Raw genomic sequence first — 26,693 nt, forward strand, 5'->3', positions numbered from 1 at the left:
TGCAGACATAAATTTCAGAGGCACCAAATCAACTGCTTTCCATTTATCATCATGGTAGTTAAAAAAAAAAAGTAGAATCAACATGATTTACCTTTTAGAGGGGTAGACATATCTGCTCCTATTGACAAATATGCTTTTTTTGGGGACTGGAATCATGATAATCTTTTTATTTGGTTACTGGAAGGACCCAATTATCACAGTTTTTACACTAAAAAGGCAGTATTTAAAGTGTCAAGGTTTTTCATAATACCATGTCCTGAAAGTGTGAGACTGTGTTGCTGACATGTTTTCTTTAACACTTAAGGAGTTGTGAACACTTGGGATATATTAATTGATGATCTTTAAGCTTTACCAGTAGAATTGCAAATGGGTGATAAATATACAGCACATTTCAACTGAAAATCCATAGGAAGAAAAGACTGGGTGAAGAAACATTTACAAAATTAACAATAGCTATTTTTAGTTTAAGAAAAAATTATATAAAATTTGAAAATTAAGCCATGGGATGGTTGTTACATGTTCAAGTAACACAGTAGGGTGTTATCTAAATGTCCCCCACACCCTCAAAAGGGCTTCTACATTTCCAGAGAAATGCAAATCTGTTTGCCTTACTGCTTACTATTAATTTGAGTCCAGACATTTTACTAATTCAGTCAAGTGAAAGTGAAGTTACTCAGTCATGTCTGACTCTTCACAACCCCATGAACTGTAGCCCGCCAGGCTCCTCCATCCATGGAATTTTCCAGGCAAGAGTACTGGAGTGGGTTGCCATTTCCTTCTCTAGGGGACCTTCCTGACTCAGGGATCGAACCTGGGTCTCCCACATTGCAGGCAGATGCTTTACCTTCTGAGCTACCAGGGAAGCCCTACTCCTCAGTAAGGTTAAACTCTAACTTGAAGAAAACTGATATGATGTAAATGACTTTTTTATCCAGTAGAGAATATAACCCTAGATGCTGTAGGATACTAACTTGTTTTGAATCAAACTTGCCAATATAATTCCAGAATTTTTCTTAATCACTGATATAGAAGCATTTGCTTCCTGTATCTTCTTTTGTAGCTGATTTCTCTTGCTACTGGTTTCCTCATCAATGTGTTAAATAAAATCCAACATGTACTGATTGTGACTTACATGAAAATTATGTTTCTTAACAAAATTTCACTTTGACACTAGGTGGAGGATTATGGATTTCCTTTATACTTTATTATTGAAAATGTCCTCAACTGACCTACAACATATTAATAATCTGAAAATATAAATGTCTATTTAAAAAATACATAGTATTTGAAAATCTATTTAGCTTCATGATGCCATATGCATGCAAGATTTTGAATACCATACAAAGGAATCTGTTTAAACTGAAGATGAAACAACTTTGCAACTGATAGTGGGTTTTTGTTTTCTTACCCATCAGAAACAAAGTAATACCAAAAAAAAATAAACTTCACAAATATGAAAAGGACATGAGTATTAACATGCACTTATTGTGAATGTGATGAGAGAGGTATGCCAGGATAGTGAGAGTTAGGTTCATTACACTCCTTTCTTATACTATAAAAGAAAGAATAACAAATACTGGCTAAAATTCAATAACTTCCATGGCCAAGATACATACTGTAATTTGGACATTGATTCCCTTTGATAACCTTTCTCCTCAGGCACTGTGTAGACAGATAATAATTAATAGTTCAGCTAGGAGTTGGACCAGAAATTTCAGCTTCTCTTGTAAGAGACACTCCACATTCACTAAAGCTCTGACAGTTGCAAATACTCCCTGTGGCCAATCCTGCTTATTTTCCCCTTTGGAATGAGTCTGTTTTCACTGAGCCCTCTGGGGTGTTGAGCCACTAGCTGAAGTGAGGACTATGCAGGCTGAGGGCTCAGTTGCAAGCTACTAAATAATGCTGCTTCCCCAAATTTTATTCCTTTGTGAACTTTCAATAAGAGAGAGGGTTCCCAGCAGTGGCACATCAGAGGTATCTGCATTTCCTATCTCAGAAACATGCCCCGTCCACCTATTCCACAAATTATACAGTAACCCTTAATCTTGAACTGCTTCTCCTTTCTTTTTAAGTATAAAATCCTGGAGGAGACCTAAGACTGTTTACACTTCTAAGTCTGTTGCTATGTCAGAATACTGACAGTGAATTCTGCAGTGTGAAACTTGAGGTGAAAGAAAGGAAAGAAAAAGGCTGGGAAGTAGGTGATGCTGGAAAGGAGGGCAGTCCCTAACCATTTTTTTGCCTCATCCCCACTTCATCAGATTTCTTTTCCTGGTAGTCTGCATAATGAGCATCAATTATTTATTCCCTTTCAAAATGTCCCAAAGTTTCCTGATTATTAAGGGAAAAACAAAACACTCGGCCTTAATAAATAGGACTTCATTCTAAACTAAGTAAATCAGACTGTGCATTGACTGTGCTGTGTCCCTCAGTCGTGTCTGACTCTTTGCGACCCCATAGACTGTAGCCCGCCAGCTCCTCTGTCCGTGGGATTCTCCAGGCAAGAATACTGGAGTGGGTTGCCATGCCCTCCTCCAGGGGATCTTTCCAACCCAGGGATCAAACCCAGGTCTCTGGCACTGCAGGTGGATTCTTTACCATCTGAGCCATCAGGGAAGCCCTAACATAAGGCAAACCACATATGAAATTTCAAATTTTCAAAGAGCCACATAAAAAAATTACTTTCAATAATGTATTTGGTTTACTTTAATATGACAAAATAGCATCATTTTCACCTGCAATGAGATAGTTTACTTACTCTTATGTTACTTTTAAGTCTTCAAAACTCAGCATGTCTTTTACACTCATAATTCATCTCAAGACTAGCTGCATTTCAGTATTTCATATGATTAGTGGCTACTGAATTGGACATGGTAGCACTAGAGAGAGGCCTAATACTGTGATTCTTATGATCAGGAAACTTTGGAAAACATGTCTCTATTTGGAGGAGACCCAAGAACTCATTCAATGAATATACTTTTCTCACTAACAAAGCTTGGATTAGCTCAGTATTGATGTGATACTGTTAGAACTTACAAGATACTCAAGAACTTTAGTAGTCACACAAATGCAAGGCTTCAAAGTGAGGCAGAGCATAGGAATTTGGAAAAATATTGCTCATGTTGAAATACTTATTCTGTTACTGTACAGATGGATCATTAATGATTACATCACTGCCTCTGTTCAGGGTTTCCTTTCTTAAAATTTATTTTGAATTGGAGGATTGGGGTTTCCTCTTAGTGAATGAAACTATTTCTGTGTGAACTATAGAACACTCTGACCCAGGAAGTGATGGCTGGATTACTTCCTAGAACGTTCCTTAACTTTCTACAATTTAGATTTAAATAAAAAGAATAATTCTTATTTCATTTCATTATTTGAGAAATAAATGAAAAAAATGAATGAAGTGGTGATCATGCAAGCAAAGCCAAAGATTGTGTAGGGAAGATGCTAAGGGTAACTTCCGACTCCTGTTACAGCTCGAATTTTTTAACTTAGGGGATGACCCTTCATCTCTCACACCCTTCATTCTTCCCTCCTCTCTTTCCGTCTTCTTCATGGGTGACCCTATCTCCTAGCGCCTTGGCAATTTGCCTATGGCTCTTTCTGATTGTCAGGTGATAGCCACCAAAATACAGGGAAAGTCATTCCCTTCTCTTATTTATCAACAGTTCTGTGCAATGAGAGGTTTGGGCTTCCAAGTTTCCATCAGCCAAAAGGTAGAAATCACTGAGAAGTGGTAAATGATTATTGCAGTGTTGACAGTTATAGCTAATGAGGGACCATATTTCTCAAAGAGGAATATTTATTTTGAAAGAAGAAATTAAAGATGGGAATATTACTACACAGACCTTCCTTTATTTCTCCTTTGAGAACTCTATGAGAGTGTATACTTATTTGTTTCACTACCAGATCCCTGTTTCTCAGAATAGTTTTTAGCACATAGTAGGTCCTCTACAAATATTTGTTTAGTTATATATTGAGAGAGTTGCTTGGTGGAATCTAACTGGCTAAGAGCCCATACTGATACCCATTCTGCAGTACTGCTTCTTTTGGAAGCAAGGGCTTAATATCTGATATGAGGAAAGCTGACAACGATACACAAAATAACAAATTTCCTCCCTATTTTTTAAAAAGTAATTTGATCTTTTAATGTGAGAGTCTTAATTCCTTTATGACCACAATGAGTCCATCTTAATCACATGTGCCATTTATTTTCAAGCAGAAAACACACACACAGCACCTTCAGATGGATACTTAAGTAGAAATAAACCATTTAAAATGTGTTTACATGTGGAATGTCCAGAAAGAAAATAAGCATGACAGGACCACAAAATCTGTCATGTATGTTCCTCTAATAATAAGTTGAGTATGCACTTTTTCAAGTACTCTAAGCTACTTCAAAGTGAAATCTATATGCAGGTCAAGAAGCAACAGTTAGAACTAGACATAGAACAACAGACTGGTTCCACAATGGGAAAGGAGTACATCAAGGTTGTATATTGTTATCCTGCTTATTTAACTTATATGCAGATTACATCATGTGAAATGCTGGGCTGGATGAAGCTCAAGCTGGAATCAAGATTGCCAGGAGAAATAATAATAACCTCAGATATGCAGATGACACCACCCTTAAGGCAGAAAGTGAAGAGGAACTGAAGGAGCCTCTTGATGAAAGTGAAACAGGAGAGTGAAAAAGCTGGCTTAAAACTCAACATTCAAAAAACTAAGATCATGGGATCCGGTCCCAACACTTCATGGCAAGTAGATGGGGAAACAATGGAAAGAGTTACAGACTTTATTTTCCTGGACTCCAAAATCACTGCAGATGGTGACTGCAGCCACACAATTAAAAGCTGCTTGCTCACTGAAAGAAAAGCCATGACAAACCTAGACAGTGTATTAAAAAAATAAATAAATAAGAGAGAGACATCATTTTGCTGACAAAGGTCCATCTAGTCAAAGCTATGGTTTTACCTGTAGTCATGTATGGATGTGAAAGTTGGGTCAGAAAGAAGGCTAAGTGCCAAAGAATTGATGCTTTCCAATTGTGATATTGGAGAAGACTCTTGAAAGTCCTTTGGACAAGGTTTTTCTTAGAGAACAGCTGTCACTACACACAGAAATTGTCTTCTTGGCTGCTTACCAAATTCTGGCCTCCTACCAAAATCCTGCTTTTATTTCAAATCATGGGTGCCCTTGTATCTACTGTTCCCTCAAATAATCAACATCTTATAGTCATAAAGAAAAGTGAAAGTGTAAGTCACTCAGTCGTGTCTGACTCTTTGTGACCTCATGGACTATACAGTCCATGGAATTCTCCAGGCCAGAATACTGAAGTGGGTAGCCTTTTCCTTCTCCAGGGGATCTTCCCAACCCAGGAATCAAACCTGGGTCTCCTGCATTGCAGGTAGATTCTTTACCAGCTGAGCTACCTGGTAGCTCATAAAGGATCTTCCAAATCTATATTTCAATAGGAGATTAATATGACAATGTAATTGAAAGGGCTTCATAAATTGGAAAGTGCCTTATTATAACTAATGTTATTGTCATCATTAACAAGTCTAACATCATCTCTAATAATAAAAATAACTTCTAATACTCTGATTTTGATGAACTATGAGTCAAATTATAACCCATAGTAATAAAGAGGTTATGCATCCCCCATATTGATAATGACATAAGATGGGTTTAATTAGGGGTATACTGATCACTAAATACCATTTTTATGGATGAAAGAAGTTTCATTTTTATTACTTAATATCCTTAAGGCCTCTTAGGAGGGCCTGGCCCTATAGTGAGTGGTGGATATTATTCTCTTTATTAGTTTCCACAATACTTATTAGACAGAGCAGTGATTTAGTTTGTTCTTAACATTTCAAACTTCTGGCTGATGGTCAGTAAGCCACAAAATATTCAGATTCCAAGGCCTTCAGTTATTTGCTTGTGATTTGGAATAAAATATTTAATTGTTCTAAGTCATAAAAGGTTGTAAGTATGCTACTACTTCCTGTTTTTTTGAGAATCACATCAAATAATATTTCTTATAATATTTAAATATAAAGGAACTAAAAGCAACTTTAAATACTACTTCATAAATAAATAAATATTACTATAAATATTAATTAAACAAGTATTGTGTTACATCTTTCTGGACTTGTTTTTGCAAACATGGCTTTATACCATCTTCCCTACTTAACCATTTCTAAACTGGCTTCTTAATTTTTGAAAAACTAGTATGTTTCCCTTATCAGTTCAGTTCAGTTCAGTCACTCAGTCGTGTCCAACTCTTTGTGACCCCATTAACTGCAACACGCCAGGCCTCCCCATCCATCACCAACTCCCGGAGTTCACCCAAACCCATGTCCATTGAGTCAGTGATGCCATCCAACCATCTCATCCTCTGTCATCCCCTTCTCCTCCTGCCCTCAATCCCTCCCAGCATCAGGGTCTTTTCGAATGAGTCAGCTCTTCACATCAGGTGGCCAAAGTATTGGAGTTTCAGCTTCAACATCAGTCCTTCCAGTGAACACCCAGGACTGATCTCTTTTAGGATGGACTGGTTCTCCTTGCAGTCCAAGGGACTCTCAAGAGTCTTCTCCAACACCACAGTTCAAAAGCATCAATTCTTCAGTGCTCAGCATTCTTTATAATTCAACTCTCACATCCATACATGACCACTGGAAAAACCATAGCCTTGACTAGACAGACCTTTGTTGACAAAATAATGTCTCTGATTTTCAATATGCTGTCTAGGTTGGTCATCGCTTTCCTTCCAAGGAGTAAGTGTCTTTTAATTTCATGGCTGCAGTCACCATGTGCAGTGATTTTGGAGCCCATAAATATAGCCAGCCACTGTTTCCACTGTTTCCCCATCTACTTGCCATGAAGTGATGGGACCAGAGGCCATGATCTTAGTTTTCTGAATGTTGAGCTTTAAGCAAACTTTTTCACTCTCCTCTTTGACTTTCATCAAGAGGCTCTTTAGTTCTTCTTCACTTTCTGCCATAAGGGTGGAGTCATCTGCATATCTGAGGTTATTGATATTTCTCCCGGCAATCTTGATTCCAGCTTGTGCTTCCTCCAGCCCAGTGTTTCTCATGATGTACTCTGCATATAAGTTAAATAAGTGCAGTGACATCATACAGCCTTGATGTACTCCTTTTCCTATTTGGAACCAGTCTGCTGTTCCATGTCCAGTTCTAACTGTCGCTTCCTGACCTGCATACAGATTTCTCAAGAGGCAGGTCATATTATTACCTTTTGACAATCAGAAATAACCCAATAGACACACACACATGGTTATAACAAAAAATCAGTGAAATAATACTTTCCTCTATGTGATGAACCCTAAAATTTCCTATTTTGCTTCACTAAATGCAAACACTGGTGGTGATATAAAAATTGATATCATGACTCACAATTTGGAAAATACTAGCCTACTAGATTAAAAAAAAAAACTAGAAAAAATAAACCAAAAATGTAACCAGCAGAAAAGGAAATGAGTCCTAACCTTTCCCATTTCTTTCCATGCATCTTTAATCTGTCCAAGATCTCCTTATTGTGTCCTAATTAAACCATGATTTCCCATAACACCTTCACTTTTAAAAGGTTTTTCCCTTTTCCTAGATGTAGGCTTCCCCCCTTACTTACACTTCCTCCTTGGAAGGAAAGTGATGACCAACCTAGACAGCATATTACAAAGCAGAGACATTACTTTGCCAACAAAGGTCCATCTAGTCAAGGCTATGGTTTTTCCAGTAGTCATGTATGGATGTGAGAGTTGGACTATAAAGAAAGCTGAGCACTGAAGAATTGATGCTTTTGAACTGTGGTGTTGGAGAAGACTCTTGAGAGTCCCTTGGACTGCAAGGAGATCCAACCAGTCCATCCTAAAGGAAATCAACTCTGAATATTCATTGGAAGGACTGATGTTGAAGCTGAAACTCCAGTACTTTGGCCACCTGATGCAAAGAGCTGACTCATTCGAAAAGACCCTGATGCTGGGAAAGATTGAAGGCAGGAGAAGAGGACGACAGAGGATGAGATGGTTGGATGGCATCACTGACTCAATGGAGCATGAGTTTGAGTAGATTCCGGGAGTTGGTGATGGACAGGGAGGCCTGGCGTGCTGTGGTCCATGGGGTTGTGCAGAGTCAGACACGACTGAGTGACTGAACTGAACTGAACTGAGGTTTCCCTCATCTTCTTTCCTGTGAAGCACTGCCAAATATTCTAGTCAATTAGTTAATCCTTTCTTGTTATGTAACCTGTTATTGTACATATCTCTATTACACCTCTTAGATGTTATTTTAGTTGCTTAAATATCCCTCTACTGAATGTACAATTGATGTTTCAATTGCTTAAATGTCCATCAACTTTAGCGAACTTTGACTTCTCTGTTAGTAGACTGGAATTTTGTTAATTTTTATGTCCTAAGCACCTAGCACAGGGTCTGACAGAAAGTAACTCCAAAGTAAAAGTTTGCTGAATACATGTATTGATTTTAAAGGTTAATTGTAATAGAAGGAATTGCTAAGGCTAAATATTCAAACATAGCGGTGCTACACAGTTTCTCCAAAATAAGGGTAATTTCATGGGCAGATCCATCTTTCAGGTAGGACAAGTAATTGATTAGACTCCCAGCTTTGTGCATGGGAGTGGTTGGTGTCATGGGCTCCTCTTATTTGAACATCATTACAATTCTATTTCAAAATTTCTGTTCTTCATGATATCCCAAGGAGACTATGAAGGATTTAAAGAGTTCTGTCTCCTTAGATGACAGCATCTTGGGTGGTTATGTACTGGTTGAATTGCCCTGAATACTCTTTTAGGGATAGTCCTGATTTTAAGATAAAAATTGCAAATTCCTATAAACTATGGATTGGTAGTGTGGCTTATTACAGCATGTGGATCTTAAACAAAGGTTTACAAGCCTCTGTTAAGTCATGCCGTGTAGCTTATTATTTTTTAAACAATTGTGTTGTTTTAAAGTTAAGGTTGTTTCAGCAATCCATTGTTAATATTTAAAAATATATATATTGCCCTTTTGTAAGCACATACAAGTGCCATATATTATTTAAAAACAAATAGAAATTCAAGGGTAAAGTGTTTGAAAATGTATTATTTAAAAATAGCAGTAAAAGGGATTTTCAAAATAAATCCATGTTAACTAGGATTTACAATACAATATAAGCCTGTACTATTAGTTGTAATGCCAGGATTTGGAGAACTATGCTGGAACATTAAATTTATTCCTTTTCACAGCCTGCGGACATTTTAATGTCTGAGTAGCAATAAGAACAAATTACCTAAAAACTTTTAATAGTGTATAATAAATTAAGACTGAATGGTAATGCAAAAGTGGGTACAACAGGATGAAATTATGAATCTCATATAATGATCCAACAACACTTAAAGTGTGAAAACAACATTGGTATTCTGGAATATACGACCACAGTTGATCCTAATTGTTTTTCTCTTGTCAAACAGAAATTGCACATCAATCTCAAAGTATTGCAAACTGTTCATTACATGCAAATGGTTATGCTATGCAGGCTCTCCAAGGGGACTCAAACTTATTTACAGAAGGAATCAGGCTGGAAGAAGAGTTTCTCTGATGACACTAGGTCTCCATTAGAGTTCTTTACTGATAAGCAATAGAAACTGTCTCTGCCAGTAAAGAAATCCACAATCAGGAAATGGAGTTCACAGGATGGAAGGGAAAATCAAAGAATCAAACCAGGGACAATCAGGACTCTAGAGGGTGCCCACAGCAAGGGTTGATTGTTGGTGTTGACCAGGCATTCTCTTTAGAATGGACGAAGTCCAAATTTATCTCTTATCTCAAGTTTAAAAGTCTCAGGGAAGAATATGATTGGTCAAGCTTGGGTCCTATGCTTAGGATCATAGAGATGATGGGAGAAATGCTCTGGCAGAACAACCTCAAGAACTCTCTTGGACAAAACACTTGATTTATTTTCCCATGAAGACTGCTCAGGTACTCAAGAGGACCTGGCACTAGTATCAGTAAGGAGAATAGTTTCTATATTCTCTTCAAAATGTCCACCACACACTACTTTCGTGACTTTAAAATCTCTTTTTATTTTTAATCTCATCCTTTCTCCTAATGCATGGAGTTGGAAGTTGACTCTAATAACAAGTCTATTTTGATTTACATTTTGTTACCATGACTTTTAGTGTATTTGATAATCATGGTTGAAGTCTATTTTACTGTTATCTCAAGCAACAAAGAATATTTAAAGAGAGGGTAAGAAGGACCCTTGTACTTTTACTGCAACTTTTTATTACTCTACTACTCTATCTTCTAAAGCAAGAGTTAATAAACTTTTTCTGTAAAAAGCTACATAGTTCATATTTTGTCCTTTGTGAGTCAGGCAGTCTCCATGGTAACCACTTATCTTTGCCTTTGTAGCCAGAAAGCAGTTATAGATAGTAAATAAGTGTGGTTGGGTTCCAATAAAACTATTTGCAAAAACAGGCAGCTAGCAGGATTTGGCCCCATACAATACCTCTTCTGGAGAATTTAATATTAACAGTGTCAATAATATTTAGTGTACTATGTATTATATCAAACTCATTTAGCTGTCAGAGTTCTGAAGGATGTCATAGGTGAGATATTTACTCTAATAATGATCAGTTCAGTGTTCCACATGGAGTTCTAGAGCCTATGGTGGCAATATTAGTTTGTTTCAGGTTGAATTATTCCTCAAAATGAATCCAATCAAGTAAAATGAATGAATGACTATATCTAGGCCAAGGAGGGCACTAAAACTTCGAGGACTCTAAAGCTATAAACTAAAAATATTTATTGACAAATAGAAAGTAATTGTGAGCCAATAAAATCTCAAGGGGAAATATGCCACCATGTGGTCTGATATGTACTCATATTAGACTTCTTTACTATCTTTCACTCACCCATGTCCCTGAATCTTTCCTCCTTACTAGTTTTGATCAGAATAGCCTAATACAAGTTTCCTGCCAGTAAAGTGCTGTCAACTCTAGCTTCACAAAAGAGCAAGAATTTAAAATTTTGTTAACTATGATGTTTGCAAACAATCCTGATCTCTGGCTTGTACCTATAATTTGGTTCTACAGTAGGAAGATTCACCATTCTTATGACTAGATACTTGCTATTCAGCTTGATGAATAGTTCATCCTGAACCAACTCATCTGTGAACAGGCCTCTTATACTATAATTTGTCAATTTTATCATCATTCCAAATTTACAACTCATGTCAGAATATTTTCTCACTCTCTTTGTATGACTTGTTCAGAGCAAGCTCTCTCCTTATGCTGCCTTTCACCATATTGCTCTTTTCTGTTTCCTAAAATCTTCTCCCAGTTGAGTTTGGGAATCCCAGCAGCGTTATGGAGGAGGGACAAGTCTGACTCTCTGCGGCTCCATGGACCAGGCTCCTCTGTCCATGGGATTTCCCAGGCAAGAATACTGGAGTGGGTTGCCAATTCTTTCTTGAGGGGTTCATTTCAGCCCAGGGATCAAATATGCCTCTATGTCTCCTGCATTCGCTGGCGGATTCTTTACCACTTGCTCTACCTAGGTAAGAATAACTGCTGTAGAAAAACACTCATTTTGCTACGCTGGCTCCAGTGTGAACATGTTGTCATGCATTTCTACCTTGGCCTTCATATGCTGATGCTGAAGCTGAAACTCCAACACTTTGGCCACCTGATGCGAAGAACTGACTCCTTGGAAAAGACCCTGATGCTGGGAAAGATTGAAGGCAGGAGGAGAAGGGGACGACAGAGGACGAGATGGTTGGTGACTCGATAGACATGAGTTTGAGTAGGCTCCGGGAGTTGGTGATGGACAGGGAAGCCTGGCGTGCTGCAGTCCATGGGGTGGCAAAGAGTTGGACATGATTGAGCGACTGAACTGAACTTCATGTGCTGAACACATGAGGCTGAAGGGAAAGGGGACACGTTGCCAAGTTTGTATCCCTAGTCACAAGCCAAGTGCCTCCCTTGCACACAGTAGGCTGACACTAAATATTTGTTGAATGAATTTTGATATTTATGATATACTCAAAGGATCAGAGAATAGAAGCCATCATATTGTTAAACTTTCAGCAAATATGAGAGTTTCAAGTATTCTGTACAAAGAAGAGAGGGCGGCTCCATGAAAAGAAGATTTTCTTGCATAGAAGATGGGGTAAAAATGGCAGAAAGGACAAGTTTGGGGATACTTTGCTTAAGGAAATAATATGATGAAAATATAATTCATTTATTCAATTATTCATTATAGTGAATATAATATGTTACATGTATGAAAAGATTGTTCTAGGTACTGAGGGTATATTGGGAACCATGAAATACAAGGTCCCTGCAAGATTTACATTCTGGTAGGAACTACAGAAAATAAACATATATATATATTAAAATTTCAGCAGTTGACAGTATTATGATGAAACTGAAGCAGGATAACTCAGAGAGAAATTAAGCCTGTGTGTGTGTGGCCTTTTCAAAACAGGAGAATCTACAAAAAGCATATCTGAGAAGATAACATCAGAACACAGACATATGTAAGTAAAGAGAAGTGTAAAAAAGTGCTGAGAGGGAGGGAATTAGGACACAGGGGATAAAGACTGGGGATAGGGTAGAACCTCTAGCAAAAAGAAAAACAAATTTAATGGAAGGAACTAGCATTAGAAGGAATAGGAAGAAGGTATGCGAGGAGAGACAGCAATGAGATCAGAGTGGCTGGAACATCCTTTTTGCAAAGTATTGTACTTCATAAAAATTACCTATATTAGCATTAATCTTATTTTTCATTAAATAATTTCTATTTCACAATGCTTCCATGTTGATGTGAGCAGGGTCCCCCCCCCCCACCCCTATTTGGAGTTTGCAATTAGTATGCTTCACTTTATTTACGTATTTTTTTGTAGATTCTTACTCTCTTGATAATTTCTTACTCTAAGAATGGAGATCCCTTGGGGATGATGTGTTATCATGCATTTTAAGCAACTCTTTACTGCTATGGCTATTACAGTAACTTATAGTTTCAGTTATTTCTTTTCCATAATATATAGCAATTTTTCATCTTAAACATACCATGCTGCACAACAGAACTTGAAGAACAAGCCATTGAGATTATCCAATTATTTTATTATACTTATTTTACAAAAGACATTTGATAGGCAACAACTTAGAGCCTCTCTCTGACTTTCCATCCTTTGCTAAACCCCCTATAAATCTGTTACTACTTCTGAAAAGATGCATAGGAGCCAAGAAGCTACAGAGGAGTTTCTAAGCAGCAATAAAAGGCAAACAATATTTACGTAAGAATGAAGTGCACAGCTGTTTAGCTGTATTAAGAGACTGAATCCTCATGCCTCTCCCAGCTAATAACATTGGAAAGCTTACTTTAAAATGTATTCCCATACTTACACATCACTGTAACCCTAAAGCAAGGGACCAGAGACAAATTATCTTTGCAGTAAATTTTCATGTTGATTCCTTTATGTTAGTGTACATCCTCTAGTTACAGAAACCAGGGGAGCTTTGCCACCACCAAACACAATTTTATGAAATTTTATTACTGCTGGGGAAATATAAAGGGTCGGCAATTGTATGAATTATTCTTAACACTGGGGTCCCAATGAAGGGCAACAGATGGCAGAAATTTTTACTCAAATGATTTTTTTCCATCGAAGTCTCTATCAGCATTTGAGTCCCAGCAGTGTGACTGTTAAGAAGCCCTCAAACTCACCAGCCAGCTGGTAAAATCAGCACTATAAAAACCGCTCTACAGAAAACATACTTGTATTCAATTTGGTCTTTTATACCATATGCCTTTTTCTAGATAGCCTTTGATTTACTCCATATTTCAAAGTCAGTTATCTCCAGTAGAGTCCTTTGGGGGAGTACATTACCAATTAGGTATTAAAGTATATCCAAATAAAAACACAAAAACTCACTATAGCAGATAGTGTCAGTGACCTATGCACATTTATTCAACACTCTGTTTCTGGGCAAGCCAATGATTTTTCAATGATGGTGTCTGCCACTTGAGGGTTTTCTAGGCTGTAAGCTCAGAAAGCGAGGTGAGGATAATTACAAAGTCTAGGTATCTCCTTTAAGAGGAAGACGGCTTTTTTTATGAACTCACTTGTCTCAAACATTGGAGCAGGAGTTATCCAGCTCCAATGTATTCTTGGAATCTAAACTTGTAAGAATTGGGTCCTTTACAAAGTGCTTTGGAATTTTCCTCCATCACAAATAGCCAATGTAAGGCAAAGCTGAAGAGCAGCTAAAATTGTCTATGACTCTCTTTTAGATGCTTCTTTCTTTGCCTTCCCTTTGCCAACTCCAAGAAGCTAGTGCCTTTTCCCTTGATTTATTTCCTCATCTGAGAGATCACAGTAATGTTATGACTATATAATTTATATGTAATTTTTCATTCTCCGTGCAAATTTCTAATTTGAGAAAAGAAAAAAGTGCATTCTGCTTAACTAGACAATGAATTTAAACTATTATTTTGAGATTTGGTGGTGAACATAAACATTATGATATGACATACTTAATCCATGTTGTTTAAGTATATACAATCACAATGAATTAGTGTATCATTATGTTACAAAGCTAAGTTTTTAAATGTATTTATTTATAGCAATACACAAAAATATAGTATACTTCTATCATACAATATATATTATGAAGGAATGAAGCACAGTAGTAATGTTGAAAGATATACTAGAAGACTAACTTTAAGAAGATATTTTGCCTAAAAAGAGCAGATAACTAATGCTACAATAACACATTGCTGCTTTATTCCCTATGCTTACCATTCACTAATTTAAAGCCAAAAAAATTTATCTAAATAATCCTACTTCTGTTTACTTTCTGCAGTTAATTTCAAATGGAATTTAAGATTTCAAGGTCTCCTGCTTGCTCATGGTAATGTTTTTATAAAGGACTGTTAATTTTTAATACAGTTCACTAAGTAGCACTATCTAATCAAATCAACAGGTTTCATTTCCATTAATAGAAAGATATCCCACTTTTTAAAATAATCAATCTAATTTTGATTTTTATTAGTTCTACTGTCAACTTCTAGAATTTTCAACTCCATTAAAATAACAACCCATGCTTTAAAACTCATTTCTTTCTACTCTACAAGAACATGTAGAGCTAAATGTTAGCATGTTATGATTTCCACTTTTCTGTTTTCACTCGATGTACTTGTTGGCTCACCAATTCACTCCATCACTAGATGAGTTGACATTATTTTTGTAACTTTCCTTCATGGTGTTTAGCTTTCCCTTTGAAAACTCTCATTAACATTTACTCTTGTTAGTTCCAAAAGGAGGTAGACATGCCAGCTTTCTGAGAACGATTTGTTTGGTTGAACTGGAATTTTCCTCACTTTTTAATCTAAGAGTTATACTTAGAGAAAATGTAATAAGACATAAAAATAAGCAATATTGAAAATACCTGGTTATTCAATCTGTATTTCAGATGTTTGGGGATAGCAATTCAGTAAATGCACTTCTGTTCTCATAGATACAGGTTAATCACTTAGGAAGTGATTAGTTAATGTATAATGAGTAATTATTTTGTGGAGAATGAAATTTTAAGTACTTTATGCATATCTCATTTTTATTATTCTTTAAAACAAAACAGATGTAGAGACTTAAGACACTTCATAGGACTCTGTAGCTGTTAAAGGAGCTGGAATTTGAAGCCACACTTTTTGAATATGGCTTTCAACTTCTTAGCTAATCCTCAGAACTTCTACTATAAGCTAATGTGGCATGTCACTATTTTGTGGATGATAAAATTCTGTATATGCACTCAATCACTGCTTGTCGAATGAATATTTAAGACATACACAAATAACTAAGTGAGCTTATTAACAGACCAATTTTAGTGGCATATCACATGATTGATATTTTCTCAATAAAAATGTGATATTTTAAAACAATTTCCCATGCTGCATGACATTTTTAGAATATCTTGAAAAATATTAATTAATATACTTAATTTTATCATTCAGTTGTGATGGGGAAAAAATAGCTGAGTTGCATGGAGCCAGGCAATCTTTTATTTACACTATTGGTAGCAACTCTATTTTGAATAATAACGCCAAATGTCAGTAGGATTTATCTTTTTTAAGTTAAAAATAGAAATAAAACACAGCTTAATAGAAGTATATACAGACAAGCTCATAACGTGCGATGATTTATTATTTTATTTCCTATCTAGACATGATATATGGGCTTCCCTGGTGGCTCAGATGCTAAAGAATCCATCTACGATGAGGGAGACCTAGGTTTGATCCGTGGGATGGGAATATCCCCTGGAGGAGGGCATAGCAACCCACTCCTGGCAACCCACTCCAGTATTCTTGCCTGGAGAATTCCCATGGACAAAGGATCCTGGCGGCCTGCAGTCCATGGGGTCATAAAAGAGTAGGACTTGACTGAGCGACTAAACAACAACAATATTGTTAGTTAATCAATAATGATAATGACCAAGAGAGCTGAAATTACCAGATTTCATTTGTCTTCTCAATGGAGATGCCTGATACTGTCTTTCTGGGCCCTTTTCTGAGAGACTAGAAAGATAACCTCAGCTTTCTTATCGTATGTGTGTCTATGCAGGTATACAGAAGTGCATATGCATGATTTTGGACCTTCTTAATCACAGGGGGAGGCGGAAAGGACACTGTAACTGTTTAGAAGATTTGTGTTATCATTCACAGTTCCTTAGCTAAAAAAACTTTTTCCAAGTATAAAAGAAGTTCCTTTTATACTTTATGTATGTGCTATGTGCTATGCTTAGTTGCTCAGCCATGTCCAACTCTTTGTGACCCCATGGACTATAGCCCGCCAGGCTCCTCTGTCCACGGGGATTCTCCAGGCAAGAATACTGGAGTGGGTTGCTATGCCCTTCTCCAGGGGATCTTCCCAACCCAGGGATCGAACCAAGCACTCCCATATTGCATGCAGATTCTTTACTGTCTGAGCCATCAATAAATGAGTAAAAAAACCGACTAAATAAAATAGTTTTTAAAAAATTATCCAATTAAAGGAAACAAAGTTCTGATGAAATGTTCACTTACATCTAAATCCCAGTGTTAAGAAGTAGAGACCTCTAGTCATTCTCAAGGCAATTAAAATTGTTATATATTGAATAGTTTTAAGATTGTATAGAGGGCTTCCCCGGTGGCTCAGTGGTGAAGAATCTGCCAGCAATGCAGGAGACCCAGGTTTGGTCCCTGGGTCAGAAAGATCCCTTGGAGGAGGAAATGGCAGCCCACTCCAGTATTCTTGCCTGGAGAATCCCATGGACAGAGGAGCCTGGAGGGCTACAGTCCATATGGTCACAAAGAGTCGGACATGACTGAAGCAACTTAGCAGGCACGCCTGCAAGACTGTATAGAAGCAAACATAATAAAATATCAAATGACATTAAAATTGTTTTGGACTTCTGCCTCTGGCCTAGACTGGATTTAACTTTTTGGCTAAAATTTTTAAAAAATCAACAAAATGTATGAAACAGTGCTTTTTAAAAGACACTGGACACTGGGTAATTAAAATCAGTCATCTCTGAGAAACTAGAAACAAATGAGAACAAATGAGGTGAGCCCTACAGTTACCCCAGCTTACTCTATGAATAGAGTTCCAAGCTATGACAAAGGACAAGGGCAGAAAACCATGGGGTCTTCTTTAGATGAGGAGATGGAGCTGGGTATCAAAAGAAACCAAAGTGGCTAGAGTCACAGAGCAGAGCATCAGAGAGGGACAAATATACAGAGAATAATCATCGGAGATCTGCAGACAGCACCCTTCCAGTTTCCAGTTAAATCCTAACCATTTCCCATATGAAAGTGAAAGTGAAAGTGAAAGTCGCTTAGTTGTGTCCAACTCTTTGTGACCCCATGGACTATACAGTCCATGGAATTCTCTAAGCCGGAATACTTCAGTGGGTAGACTTTCCCTTCTCCAGGGGATCTTTCCAAACCAGGGATTGAATCCAGGTCTCCTGCATTGCAGGCAGATTCTTTACCAGCTGAGGCACAAGAGAAGCCCAAGAATACTGGAGAAGGTAGCCTATCCCTTCTCCAGGAGATCTTCTGGACCCAGGAATCAAACTGGTGTCTCCTGCATTGCAGGTGGATTCTTTACCAATTGAGCTACCAAGGAAGCCCTACAACAAGAACCTACCAATGTCAAGGGAAAGAACTATACATAATAATTAAAGCAAACAATCACCAGAGCTCACATATGGCTGGGAGAGTGCCCGTTCCTGCCAGACACAGTGGAAAACATTATACAAGAACATCAGAGCGAGAATTCAGATGGGTTTTGCCTCAGTAGTGGGGAAAATTTAGCCCTAGATTTTAGGTTGTTCTGCTCAAAACTCAAAGTATACGAGTAATACACTCCAAAGATCAAAGTATTTCCAAGCAAACATAACTATGTTTCAGTACAAAGGTCAACAATATTTATCTGCACAAATGTATCAAGCACTCAACAAGTTAAAATTCACATCTGGTATTCAATCAAAAATTACCAGTCATCCAAAGAAGCAGGAAAATAACACTCATAGAAAGGAGATAAAATAAATGGAATTGACCCAAAATAGACAGAGATGATAGTACTGGTAGACAAGAAACATTATAACTGTTATTGTAACTGTATTCCATATTTTCCAGAAGGTAAAGATTGAATGTTGAGGTCTGTTAAGATATTAACATGGAAATTGTTAAAATTCTCAAATCACACTTCAGCAATGTATTGAATCACACAAGACAACAATGTCTGAGGTTAAAATTATACACTAGATGAGATAAACCACAGCCTAGATAAGCTAAAATAATAGATTGGTCCATTTGACAATAGGAATTATTTCAAATGAATTACAGAGAAAATAAGACTGAAAATAAAAAGAGCAGAACATCAGTGAGTGGCCTAATATATGTTATCAGAGTCCCTGGAAAGGGCAAGGAGCAGGAAAATATTATTTTTAAGTAACACCTTTAAAATTTCTAAATTTGATTGAAACTATGAACACACAGATCCAAGAAGCTTAACAGACCACACAGATAAGAAACATGAAGAAAACTATACCCAGGAATATCATAAACCAATTGCCCAATTCCCAAGAACACTCCCTAATAAACCTTCTGCATCTATTGCTGAGTGAGATGACAAGCTGAAATACAATATCCATATCAAAACAACAACTCTCTGTGGAGTAGAAGGTGGGTATATATTTACCTACAATACACCTCTACACTGTTTCATTTTTTATAATGAATATATATTATTTTTATAACAAAACAGATTAATATGTATAACTACCTTGTGATGGACATCTTTCAAAATAGCAAGAGGTTTATAAATCTCCCCAAGAATACCTTATATTTCTTTCTTTAAGTCAGAGACCTGGTGATGCTACACTGGCTCAAAATTCACTTTAGTGCTATTAAAAATATATTTTCTGTATGATGTCAGATTAGAAATCGATGAATTTTCTCTATCTGTAATGGTAATGCTGATGAGTATAAAGATTTGATTGATATACACATAATTACACAAAATTTGACAATATGCATTTTCTACATTTACATAGCTTATACATATATAGGGGTGTATAAATGGTTACTTTCTTAATATCAGAAGGCATCTTTTCTATGCAAAAAATAGTTGAAAATGGAGAATTGTTAAGTTGAAAATGATATTACTTTTATGAAACCAGCATTTTGAAATGCCTAGACTATTTAATGTATTACCCTTTTCCTTGCTTTCATCTGTCTTAATCAATATTTTCTGGCATTCAAAAACTGGCCACAGTTCAAATCTCCTTGACTGAAAATTCCTACCTGAACAATTTGAACTAAAAAATATTGCAAAAGTACTTAAGATTTGGTGTAGTGAACCCAGTATTTCTTATACTAAAGCCATATACTTTATAACCTAAATTATAACCTCCACAATCCACTTTATCTGCATAATCAAAAGACACAGCCAGTTGAAATTAAACTGTACGATGTTATAATCCATATGTTGCATTTCCATTAACAAAACCCATAAAACAGTCAATAAGCACTGCCAATTAACTCTGTATTGTTTTGGCCTCTGGCCTATCTCAGAAGGCATTCTGTCAATAGAATATATAGAAATATTGCTACAACACCACAGACTGTCTTTAGGGAAACAGAAATGTAATTTTATAATGATGAATATTTCTAGTGACTACATTATTGTTAAGTATACCACAAGTTCTCCTCCTGGACAAAATCCAACATACGGCAAAAACACACACTGCCCTAAAGCCACAGGACACCCTGCTGTAAGATGCTTCTCTGAATCCAAGATTCAATTACACTTTGCAGTTCATCAGATAAACCGGTTATGTCTAGACTCTCATCCTGACACAAAACGTTCCAAAATGATCATCATGACAAGTTCTAGCATGCGCGGTGCTGACAATTTCCATCATCCTTCACAACCTGAACTTAAAGAAGTTAAGCAGTTGTGATATTGTGGTGGAGATAAAAACAGTGTGAAAAAAAAGAGATTTCATAAACTTACCTTAAGATACCATTTATATTTGGCATGTTCCCAGTTCTCAGGAATTTGTGTCTTTTTAAGAAAGTGTTCAGCTTCTGTTAGCCATTGATTAAATATCTTCATATCATAATGAAACCGCCGCCATTTTTCAACAGATCTGTCAAATTGCCTAGAAATAAAAAATAGGGATCAAGAAAAATAAATGGATTATATGGACACAGAATGTATGTTATTACACTAATAAAGATATTATTTTGATAGTTTCTCACATTTCTATATGTCAGTTTCAGTTAACATAAATAATACTGAATTAAAATATTTGATAAAAGGCTGTCATGTCCCTTTAAAATGAATACACTTTGTGACTGAGACAAAAATAGAGACAATTATTATGGAATATTAGTGTTTTCTTCCCTATGAGAATACTTAATTTTTAATAAAACTTCAGAAATTTAAAAGTACATTAATATCTAATAAATTATTTTGAAACTAGATACTAAATTTCAAAAGATTTTTTGGATCAAAAATTAGCTCATAAAGTCTGTCAATTTCAGTCATATCTTGAACTAAAAGTGTCTGCTCATTAAGATCTTCAAGCATTCAGGATGACAGCTGTAATCTCTACACTGGCTTAGATGTAAGAAATCCACCAGTTAACTGGTATACTAGTCTTTCTTTCTCCTTCTAGTTCCACTGTATCCACTAGCATTTTAAATTGTAATGCTGAAGGAATTTTGTGAAAGGTAATGTATCAACATCTCAAAACACCCAGCAGAAAAAAAAAAAAAAAAAACATCTCACAAGAAAAGAATATTGAGAAGGAAATATTTGGTCATTTCTGGTCACAGAAGAGACTGAACCAGAAATTATATGAGTCAAGGCTTTGTTTACTCTGAGAGACTTGCACATAAAAATCACATAGGGAATTATAAAATAAAAAAAAGCAATAAAACACTGATTTTGGGTCCCCAATCTAGACCAATTACACCAGTATCTTTGGAGGTGGGATCCTGACATTGGTATTTTTAAAAGCACCCAGGTGATTCTAATGTACTGTCAAGTTGAAAAATACTATACAGTGCAAGTTTTAAAGTCTTATGGGGCTCATGATCTACTGGGTGTGCCAGGGCCTGTCCAAACGGGCATTTGCCAGCATGAAACAAAAGCCATCCTGAAAGTTCCTGCCTAATGAGTGACCTCACAGTACAGCTGTCTGTACAGTTCTCAGATCTATTCTTAAGATGCAATGGATTAGTTTTGAATATCTTGAGGGTCTTCTCAGATCTCTACCTCCCCTTAGGAAATTTAAGTAATTTTAGAATCCAAATAATGTCCCAATTCCCTATTGTTTTACTAGGAAAGGAATGGAATTCACATTATAAACCAAGCACTGGGGTCTGTGGATTCACATATCCCATTCCATTTACTCTTGCAACACCCTCTGCAACTTAACGATTATTACTCCCATTTTTCACTGGAGAGAAGTGAGATGCTGAGTAAGTTACCAAAAGGTAAATAGGTATTAAATGGCAGACCTGGAATTCTAACTCGGATCTCTCTGGTTCCAGTGGTGTCTTTTAGCACCTTACATTAAATTTTCTGGATTTCCTTTTTTTCAAGATGAATTTTCACCAAATTAAACAATTCAAAGTGATAGTTGTAAGGCTTTTATTTTCTATTTTTCTTATTTTCTTCCTATATTTAATTATATATCTACATGTGCTCTATCATGCATTCTTTCAGGTATTACATTTAATGATTAACTGTATTTTCACCTTAAAAATATCTAAAACAGTATTTTGGTAGCATAAAAAGGCAGTTAATGATAGCCAAAAGAGATATTCTCTATCACTAGCTTATAAAGAATGGAGATGCAGACATAGAGAACAGACTTATGGACAAGGCAGGTGGGGAGGAAGGAGAGAGTGGGACAAATGGAGAACATATACACTACCATATGTAAAAGAGACAGCCAATGGGAATTTGCTATATGACTCAGGGAACTTACACCTGGGCTCTGTAACAACTTAGGGGGGTGGGAAAGGGTGGGAGGTGGCAGGGAAGATCAAGAGGGAGGGGACATATGTACACCTATGACTGATTCCTGTTGATGGATGGCAGAAACTGATGCAATATTATAAAGCAATCATCCTTCCAGTAAAAATAAATGTATCAAATAATTACATCTTTAATAAATAATGGTATTTTATAGTTGATCAAATGTTTTCTATCCATCAGCCACAAAATGATCTTGGGAATGTTTGCATGGTTAATAATAATTTTGTTTTCATATATTTTCAGTGCTAATACCCAAAACACGACTTAAGAATTCATCTGAAGAATGTATTCCCTATAAAAAAGAATTGTACATTGCGTATGTCTTAACGGGAACTTGAATCACTGGAGTCAGAGAGCTGTTAAATGAGAATCTAAAATACAGTGAGTCATAGTTGGCATTGCATCATCTTGGTGAGGCTGTAGTTGATTTTAATTTTCATTATATATATATATATATTTTAATATTGTTAAGTTTTCCTGCAATGCACGCTTCAAACTTTGAATATTCAGAAAAATACAATAAGTAAAATTTATTTTAAATTGAAAGTACAGGTGATTTACAATATCATATCAGTTTCAGGTATACACTAGTGATTCAATAGTTTTGTAGACTATTCTCCATTTAAAGTTATGGCTATCTTTTAAATAATGGCTGTATTCCCTATGCTGTACACTCTATCCTTGTTGTTTATTTATGTTATACATAGTCGTTTATGTCTCAATGCCATACCCTTATTTTCCCCTCCCCCTTGGTCTCCCCACTGGTAACCACTAGTATATTCTTTGAATCTGTAATTCTGTTTCTATTTTTTTAATATACATTCTTTGCTTTTAAGTTTTTAGATTCCACACATGAGAGAGAACATAGAGTGCTAACATAGATAACATCTTTCTCTGTGTGACTTACTTCACTAAGCATAACACTTTTTAAAAGGCAATCTCACATGCTAACAACTGCCATCTCCATCTTTATACACTATAGTTTGAGAACCAGAGCGAGGCTAACCAGACCACAGAGGAGTTGTCATTTGGTCATTTTCTACCTCTGTAATAGTCATCAGTCCGCTTCTTACTTTGCTTTTTTCTATTACCCAACCACCAGATTTACCCTCTTGCCAATGCTTTTATTTGCTGGAAGGTGATTATTTCTTCAACATCTGGGCTATAAATACTCCTCCTTCTAGGCTGCCGTAGATGTGTCCCTCCACCACTCACTGCACTGGCAGTGACCATCTTCCAGAAGATTCCACAAAGTCTCCTCCCACCCAACCCCTCTGCCTCTTCACAGTTTATCTATCATCTAGTTTCTCCAAGAGAAGAAAACCATCAGGGCCCACACAGTTGATCATGGTACCTCTTAGGGCTGCAAGACAAAAGTTGGAGATACGGACGGAAGGGAAACACTCAGGCTTCTCTACTTACATTTGTGTTTCAGGTCCACAAAAGTGGGGCAGGATGAAGTTGCCAGCCACCAAGGACTCTCTGCAGTCTCCCCTTCCCCCCATGCCCTACTGTCTCAGGATTTCGTGACTCTGTACATTATTCCAGTATTCCTGAAATGCCCTCTTTCCCTTTACTCCATTTTCACTCAACTCCTGCAAGCTGAATCTTTGCATACTTAAAGACTTCACATGAACCATTAGGTTGGCCACAAGGGTATCCGGGTTTTTCCTGAACATCGTTCAGAAATATCCAAATGAACTTGTTGGCCACAGTGATACTTATACTGTAACTTTGTAAATATCTGAATATAGAGCATTCAATAGTCTGCAACTGCTAAAAATTTGAAAACAGTAAAGTTGATTTAATTTTATTATTAAAATTAATGTTAAAGTTAGTAACTCTATTCAAACAAAATATTAAAGAATAAAAGCATGCACTTTACATGTGATGACATTTAATGTGAGTAATAATATTTTAAATTCCGTTTCAAGCATCACATAAAAATTTTAAACATACTTTCTAGCATTTTAACATGTGTTGTTAACAGCCAAGTTTAAATCTATTCTTGAATTTACTGTTCAAAATTTCATTTTTTATCATGCCTACTTATAAAATTAAACTCTTTCCCATTAAGGAGCATCCTGAATGAACAGATATAAATTTTGCTAGTTTTACAATGCTACATTTATTAATTTAATCTCTAGTCACTCACTATACTCTCTAAATTTCTCTCATTCCATTAACTGGACATCCATGACTGAAGGAAAATGCAGCGACAACAGGAAACACATAAAAATATTACAAACAGCATTCAAGGAAATAAGTGTAAGTTCTACTCTCTGTATTATTACTAGAGGGGGGAAAAAGGTTGTTGCATTTTTTCTTCCTAACAGCAAGAGGAAATGTAGACCTGCCTAAATAAAGGACAAAAAATGTCAGTATAAACATATGGATAATAAATCAAGTGATTTTTAAAATTTTGCAAATATTAAAATTCTCATTCACTATGCAAGCGGTATTTAAAATTACACTGCTGCTTCATTTATGTGCAGCATAACTTACTTCCTGCTGTTCTAAATCAAGTTAGTCAGATTATTCTCAAGCATAAATTACATTTAGGGAGTAATTTAGGTACTTTGAGACATACTTTAACACTTTCAGGCCATTAAGGTGGTGCTGAATTCTGTGAAATAGATTTAAATAAATAACACCCTAGTAGCCTTCTGACATAATCCATTGTGGCTTTATACTTAAGGTCTGCAAACTCAGCACTGGGCTGCTAAGTACTGCCTCCTATATATTTCATCTTTGATTAGGTGAGTGGGAGGGTTCTTGGCTAAAGTCTCATGGTCCAAATTAGAGGAGCTGATAAATATAAGTTAAATCAGTCATTTGTCCCAAACCATAGTACCTTACTCACCTTCCCACACCCCCACCCCTGATCCCAGCTTCCCCAGTAATCCAATTATTTAATAAAACCTAAGTTATGCAGATAACACCACCCTTATGGCAGAAAGTGAAAAGGAACTAAAAAGCCTCTTGATGAAAGTGAAAGAGGAAAGTGAAAAAGTTGGCTTAAAGCTTAACATTCTGAAAACTAAGATCATGGCATCTGGTCCCATCTGCCACTTCATGGCAGATAGATGGGGAAACAGTGGAAACAGTGGCTGACTTTATGTTTTTGGGCTCCAAAATCACTGCAGATGGTGATTGCAGCCATGAAATTAAAAGACGCTTATTCCTTGGAAGGAAAATTATGACAAACCTAGATAGCATATTAAAAAGCAGACACATTACTTTGCCAACAAAGGTCCACCTAGTCAAGGCTATGGTTTTTCCAGTGGTCATGTATGGATGTTAGAGTTGGACTGCGAAGAAAGCTTAGTGCCGAAAAATTGATGCTTTTGAACTATGGTGTTGGAGAAGACTCTTGAGAATCCCTTGGACCGCAAGGAGATCCAACCAGTCCATTCTAAAGGAGATCAGTCCTGGGTGTTCATTGGAAGGACTGATGCTGAAGCTGAAACTCCAATACTTTGGCCACCTCATGCGAAGAGCTGACTCATTGGAAAAGACCCTGATGCTGGGAGAGATTGGGGGCAGGAGGAGAAGGGGATGACAGAGGATGAGATGGACGGATGGCATCACCAACTCGATGGACATGAGTTTGAGTAAACTCCGGGAGTTGGTGATGGACAAGGAGGCCTGGCGTGCTGTGATTCATGGGGTCACAAAGAGTTGGACACAACTAAGCGACTGAACTGAAGTATTGGGTTGGCCAATAAGTTTGTTCAAGTTTGTCCATGTTTATTGGTCATTTGTATTTCTTATTTTGTGAAGATGGCAAATGTCTTGTGTTATTGTGAAACAGAAAACACACCTGTGGTCTTCTCTAGTGGTTCAGCGGTAAAGAATCCATCTAGCAATGCAAGAGACATGGGTTCAAACCCTGGTCCGGGAAGATCCCACATGCTGTGGAGCAACAAAGCCTGTACACCATGAAACTGAGCCTGTGCTCTAAAGTCTGGAAATCACAACTACTGAGCCCATGTGCCACAACTACTGAAGCCTGCATCCCCGAGAGCCCAAACTCCACAAGAGAAGTCACTGCAACCAGAAGCCCAT

At 36.7% G+C, this 26,693-nt stretch overlaps 1 protein-coding gene across 7 annotated transcripts in view; it reads right to left on the bottom strand.

Moving 5' to 3' along the window:
- The window catches only part of DMD (dystrophin), a 2,261,655-nt gene that overhangs the window by 1,125,167 nt on the left and 1,109,795 nt on the right, over window positions 1-26,693 (bottom strand). For all 7 annotated transcript variants that reach the window (XM_070462101.1, XM_070462106.1, XM_070462102.1 and 4 more), the window contains one exon: window positions 20,589-20,736. In XM_070462101.1, the coding sequence (XP_070318202.1) occupies window positions 20,589-20,736 (148 nt within the window). The remainder of the gene's footprint in view (window positions 1-20,588; window positions 20,737-26,693) is intronic.

Source organism: Odocoileus virginianus, chromosome X, assembly GCF_023699985.2.
Source record: "Odocoileus virginianus isolate 20LAN1187 ecotype Illinois chromosome X, Ovbor_1.2, whole genome shotgun sequence".
NCBI classification, from domain to species: Eukaryota; Metazoa; Chordata; class Mammalia; order Artiodactyla; family Cervidae; genus Odocoileus; species Odocoileus virginianus.